General features: G+C 38.4%; 1 protein-coding gene across 2 annotated transcripts in view; it reads left to right on the top strand.

The window, feature by feature from the left end:
- Positions 1–4764, top strand: part of LOC149039185 (BTB/POZ domain-containing protein 6-like) — a 6069-nt gene extending 1305 nt beyond the window's left edge. The window contains exons 1-2 of one of the 2 annotated variants that reach the window (XM_089185981.1): positions 1–279; positions 4477–4764. The exon at positions 1–279 is cut by the window's left edge and continues 1048 nt beyond it. In XM_089185981.1, coding sequence (XP_089042107.1) covers positions 1–279; positions 4477–4575 — 378 coding nt within the window. In that variant the 3' untranslated portion in view covers positions 4576–4764. Of the gene's footprint in view, positions 595–4476 lie in introns of those variants that run through there. The other variant, XM_089185979.1, reaches the window with a different exon arrangement.
- Positions 4765–5907: the final 1143 nt, after the last annotated feature.

Raw genomic sequence — 5907 nt, 5'->3', positions numbered from 1 at the left:
CTACATGGTGTTCAGCATTTTGGCTCAGACGGCGGCAAGTATACTGTTTCTACCGAAGTTAAAGTTACAGCCCACAATATTACTTGCCTCCGAAAGGAATCAGGAACATACTCTTCCATAAAGGAAGAGACTAATAATTATTATAGCTTCGATGTAATGTTTGATCCGCCAATTCGTTTGGAGGCTCATAAAAGCTATAGGCTTGTGTCGCTTATCAAGGGTCCTCCATCATGGTATGGAGGAGAGGGGGTAAAGTCTTTTGAATCGAGAGGAGTGCTGGTCAATTTCATGAAGTCAGTGGAGAGTGCCAATGGGACTTCGAAAACGAGTAGCCAATTTCCAGCTTTCATATTTAGTACTTGGCAGGCATAAATAATTGGAAATTATTTTTGGATTGTTTTGCTGCTAATAGTTGATGAAGTTAAAAATTATTGAATACGTACCGTACTTTTATTCGTTGCGACCTTGTAAGTGTTCAGAAGTGAATTAAGTGCTACGACGGAATATTGGAATGCTTTTGGAATGTTTCACTTATTACTTAAGTTTTAACATTAACAATCATGATTTTCTGAAATAAAAATAAACCTTCGAACAGTTTGTTGTATCGTCTGCCAGAAATTAGATGGAAAATCCCCCCGGTAAATAAAAGCTTTACTTTGAGACCAGTCAGTATTCTCGGGGGGGGGAGGGAGTGGTTGCAGGATTTAGAGGGTCACAAGATTTTCAGGGAGAATGGAGGGGGGATCTGTCGTCGCCAATAGAGTATAAAGAGGGGACTACAGAAAATTGGCTGCCAATTAGAAGTATCGTCAGAATAATACAGAGCTTTACGGGGGGAGGGGTGAGGGATCAAATTAATTTTATTTTGACTCAACCAAAGTTTTCCACCCTCCCCTCATTAGTAGTCAATTTTCTATAGTCCTCCTTTTTTGGCGACCATGTGATACCCCAAAATCTCCTTCAACCCCCCCCCCCCTCACTCCCCCCCCTTACAGGCGATATATAATTAATGAGTGGTCTCTAATAATTACCAAATTATAACTGTTAAAGAGGTCAGTAGCCATAACAAAGAAAAATCGAAAAAGGGCTGCTGCAAAACAGGTAAAATGACTTGTCTTGATATAATGGAGAGTCAACGCTCACGTAAATAAGTGCACCAGGGAGGGAGGCTGTTGATTTGCCCGAATAATTTTTTCTTGTCTCGACAAAAGTCGTTCGATGATACTATGAAATATCACTTGACCCTCCACTCCTTCTACATCGTTTAGCAGAACTGTTTCCTTCATTCCTTTAATTTCAACAAAGGCATGTTATGGAAAATGTGTCTATCGTTTTGTGGCAGAGTCAAGGTGAGAATCGTCTACCTCATCCCACTTCTTGCTTTGTTGGTGCACAGTGATTCATAATTGCAATAATTGATTATTTTGTAGTAAAGTTATCCAGAAAACATCCCAAAACAAATTTAGTCTGCTGTTCATATGAGGGCCTAAAGAACACGTAACGGTTGGCCGGAAAGAGAGCGTTTCGTGACGTGTAACACCACGGGTGGTTTATCCTTTATTCTCCAAAAAAGTATAAACTGAAATACAAAGTTCAGAGAATTTTAATAGAGAGTAGAAAACGACCCCCAAAAAACACGGACGTAATTATCATGTGTATCGGAAGAGAGTGTCGTTTTGTTGCAAATTAACAGCCTATAACAGCCCATAATACTGCACAATGTCAGTGCCACTGGGCAACAGTAGAAATCATAACTTTATTATAAGCTCATTGTTACTGACGATACTGCATACAGAAAATCACATTCACAGTTACACGCGACTACAACTGACTGACCTCAACTATTTACGCAAGCTTTGAGCCTTGTTTTACTCGTCAAAGAGCGAATGGCGCAACGTACATAAACTGACAAATGTTTAATAAATCATTTACACAGAAAAAAAACTAGAATATAAATTTTTGTTCAAAACCTCCAAACGAAAGTATGGAAATAAAACATCAACGTATTACCTGTTATGGGAGATGACGATAGAAGCACGCTTAAGATGATCAGCTGACAAAAAGCGTTCATAGACATATCCTGTATGTTGGTTAATAATAATGTGGCTGTTGACCTAACCTGATCGCTGATCAGCATTATCCATCAACACTTTGACAACATTATATCAAACATTAATTTATCCGTTAAAGATTAGCCCGACGGGTGCATGATTGTCTTTTATCATGGTTCAAGGGGCTAGGAAAGGATATTCCAATCTAGGGAGAGGGGCGAAGAATGGGAGGGGAGGGGGGGGGAAAGGGGGAGGTCATTTATTGTTTTTGTTTTTTTGCGGACTCCTTTCTCACACAGCTCGATCCCAAATAAGGGAAAATCTTCCAAAAATCCCAAAAATCTTCAAATTTTGACACTAGGATATCCACTGGTGTTGATGATTAACTGAAGAGAACCTGCATGTGCTTCGTGAGACAATTTTTGAAAAACAGAAAAAAAAGAAAAAAACAGAGTGATCGTTTAACCTTTTCACTCTTAAGAATGACCAACAAGTAATTTCTCCTAACAACATCAACAAATTTTCTGATCGAAAAGTGATGAGGAATTGAACATCCACCAGCGAAAACTGTTTGATTTAACACGTGACTCTTTGAGCCGAAATTTAAAGAAAGATATCACTAACGGGGAAGAAAAAAAGGACATCGAGATCTTGGGAGTGAAGAGGCTATTTAATAACAGAAGGATGTGTTGTCAACTTCTAGTCAGTTTGCAAACCCAAAAATTATAAGAGGTTTGCAATGGTTGAAAATTAGCAAACATAAAGAGCAAGATGGACGGGAGCAGCAATGAAACTGGGCGCATTTCAGTCATTTCATGGTGACGTTTTCCTAATCGTTAGCAAATTGATGATTTTTTGCGTATTGAAAGTACGATTTGGCGGCCAAAAAGTGTCTCCAATAAAAATACGGCCAAAACGATCATGTTTCATCGTTGTCACGTAGAAAACTGTGAAGATACGTCGGCAACTATGGTGGAGAAATGAGAAATCTAGAAGGTAGGATAATGCGAAGGAATAAAATGTTATGTGAACAGAAACGAACACAGCCCATTCAATAGCATAGATTTCGCCACTGAAAACAAAACACAAACGCAACAAACTAAACATTCAGTGACAGGAGTTTTTTTTTGTTCTATTCTTGACCTGAACGCCGCACTCGAGAAACAGTCTTAGTCAGTCTTCGTCAAAATCTTCGTTTGATGCACGCGTCATTAGGGCTTAACCGTATTCGCAACTTCCATTTCTTCCTTACTATTTGAGTAAGATGTATTAAAACTCTCGATAGAGCTTGCTGAAGGTATTTCAAGAGTATTTCAGCGCCGACTGATACAAAATTACGAGAGATGTGAGAGATTTGTAAGTGTCAACGGAGAGTTGTCACAGTTTTCTCCCTCATCACCCGCTAATTCATTACCAGTCCACGGGACACTTAACAGACAAAATAAGGGCTCTTTAGGGTCAGAAAAAAGCGAGTTTTAAGTTTTTTGAAATTGTTCTTTTATCGAAATTGGTTTGCAAAAAAAAAAAAAAAAAAAAAAAAATTCGTGTCACAGGCACCTTAAGGACCTCAGGATTTCTATGGCCAGCCTTCTCAATTATTTCAATCCCTGTCGGTTGTTTGGCTGTCTCTTCAGAAATTTGAAACTACACACTGACTAGTTCAGGAGAATGTGGCTACAACAAAAACATAATTGTGGTGTTTTCAGTCCACGCATATAATCGATACCTTGTAACTCTTAACGATGTTGCGTTTTTGTGACAACGATAGTTTTAACTGTATTTTTAGGAACATAAAAGATATTCTTTTAAGTTATAAAATGATACATTAACAAAAGCAGACGACTGCACTTACTTAGAAATTAAAGTTCTCCGCAAATTAGAGTTAAAGTGTAGGCGATAAAAAAGGAGGATTTAATCTGTTGCAAGATTCATAGATAAATATGAAAGGATTACCTCTGTATTTCCAACAGAAGTGTCTCCTTGGAGTACCCGAGACGTAAGCATAATGGATCTTCTGAGTGGTTTACTTACGGCAAAGCAGATATTGAAACTGTGGCCTGAGAAGGACTTTGGATGGCAACATACCTCATTTCTGTTTTACCAAGAACGGAACCCTTTACTTCGCGATTTCCTTTACACATCAAGGAACACTTCACGATTTCTTCTTTGATACTAAAAACGAGATAGAATGATATCCGGCATGTTTTTTATTTTATGCTATTCTGATGTTATACCCTTTTACATTTACATTCACATTTCCGTACGCTTGCACAGCCTCTACAATGCCTTCTTTTCTGTCTTTTACCGTTTACAAGTCAAAACTTTTACGCAGTAAAAAACAGGAGTGTAAACAATTTAAATTTATCATCGTTAACACTCTATTTCCGGCGCGATCGAAAGCGGGCAAGCATCAGTGTAGTGCCAGGGAGTACAATTTACATTTCGTAGCTCGGGGGATAGTTCAAATGGGACCAATGAAAACAGAGGACAGCTTCCTGGAATTTTTTTTTCAGCATCCAAGTAGAAATTCTAACGTTACCCGAACCGTTCCGTGACTCAGCACTTTTTTGCACCATTTTGCGCCGACACGAGTCACACAAAGATGACTCTTGTTATTTCACTCTGTAGGACATGATTGTCGATGAACAATGTCTTTCGCTAGTTATTTGGAAACTAAACAAGATAATCACCTAGAAAATTCTGAGAATTGAAACTGCGTGTGACATATTTGACTCATTGCTGATGCAACTTTCTGGTGACATCACAGGCGGCCCAAGCTCCAGCTGTGAGATGATCATCTTGCGCAATAACAGTCATGGCGGAATTATAAGAGTTTGTATGAGAATATTTACGACCGCTCTAAGGAATAAAAAAATACGTCAAATTCTCAAAAAAGAAAACCTCACCTTACTTCCACAGTGTATCACTTGTTATCTGACCGCTTAATTTGATGAACAGAGCCCATTTAAGCGAGTTGTTCATTTCGAGGTTTTCAACGTACATAAGAAAAGCCTTTTCTTATGTACGTTGAAAACCTCGAAATGAACAACTCGCTTAAATGGGCTCTGTTCATCAAATTAAGCGGTCAGATAACAAGTGATACACTGTGGAAGTAAGGTGAGGTTTTTTTTTTTGAGAATTTGACGTATTTTTTTATTCCTTAGAGCGGTCGTAAATATTCTCATACAAACTCTTATAATTCCGCCATGACTGTTATTGCGCAAGATGATCATCTCACAGCTGGAGCTTGGGCCGCCTGTGGTGACATCACGTCTTTATTGAAATGAGACATGAATGATGATTAAAGTTTTGTTCTCCGCGCTTCTGCCAAGGGTGAAGGTATTCATAAACCATCTCGCCACAAAAGAAAACCGTGCTGAAATATTGCTTGCCTTTTGAAGTTGTAAGAGCGATGAACTGATAGGAAAGAAAGGTCATTGAAGACAGTGTTAAATTTTTTCGATGAGTCACACACTGTTGAGTTGTAAAAAACAGAATAAATCTTCAGAATACAAATTGCCATTTGTTTGGGGCGGTTACTCAGTTGTTGAAGGATATCAAGTCGTTACATTAAACATGGCTTTGCAGTTTTCTCTTTCTCTTTGAACAGAGAGAAAAAAATTATTGTCTTTGAACTGTTGCCTCAAATTGTTGTCACATTTTGTGAGATAAGACCCTCAAAGATACTGAGAGCAGACCAAAGAGATACCTATTGAAGAAATCTGGCAAAAGAAACTTCTAACATTTGTAGATAGAACCACTTCTATTTTCAACAATGAGTTACTGAGCGGTGTTAAATTTGTTGTTCCTGTGTCGTCTGCTGAAAGTGATTTCAGCTCACAAGTTTGTTCTTGCA

The sequence above is a fragment of the Pocillopora damicornis genome, chromosome 10 (assembly GCF_964200805.1).
Source record: "Pocillopora damicornis chromosome 10, jaPocDami1.2, whole genome shotgun sequence".
In the NCBI taxonomy this organism is placed as follows: domain Eukaryota; kingdom Metazoa; phylum Cnidaria; class Anthozoa; order Scleractinia; family Pocilloporidae; genus Pocillopora; species Pocillopora damicornis.
This window is presented reverse-complemented; position numbering and strand designations above follow the sequence as displayed.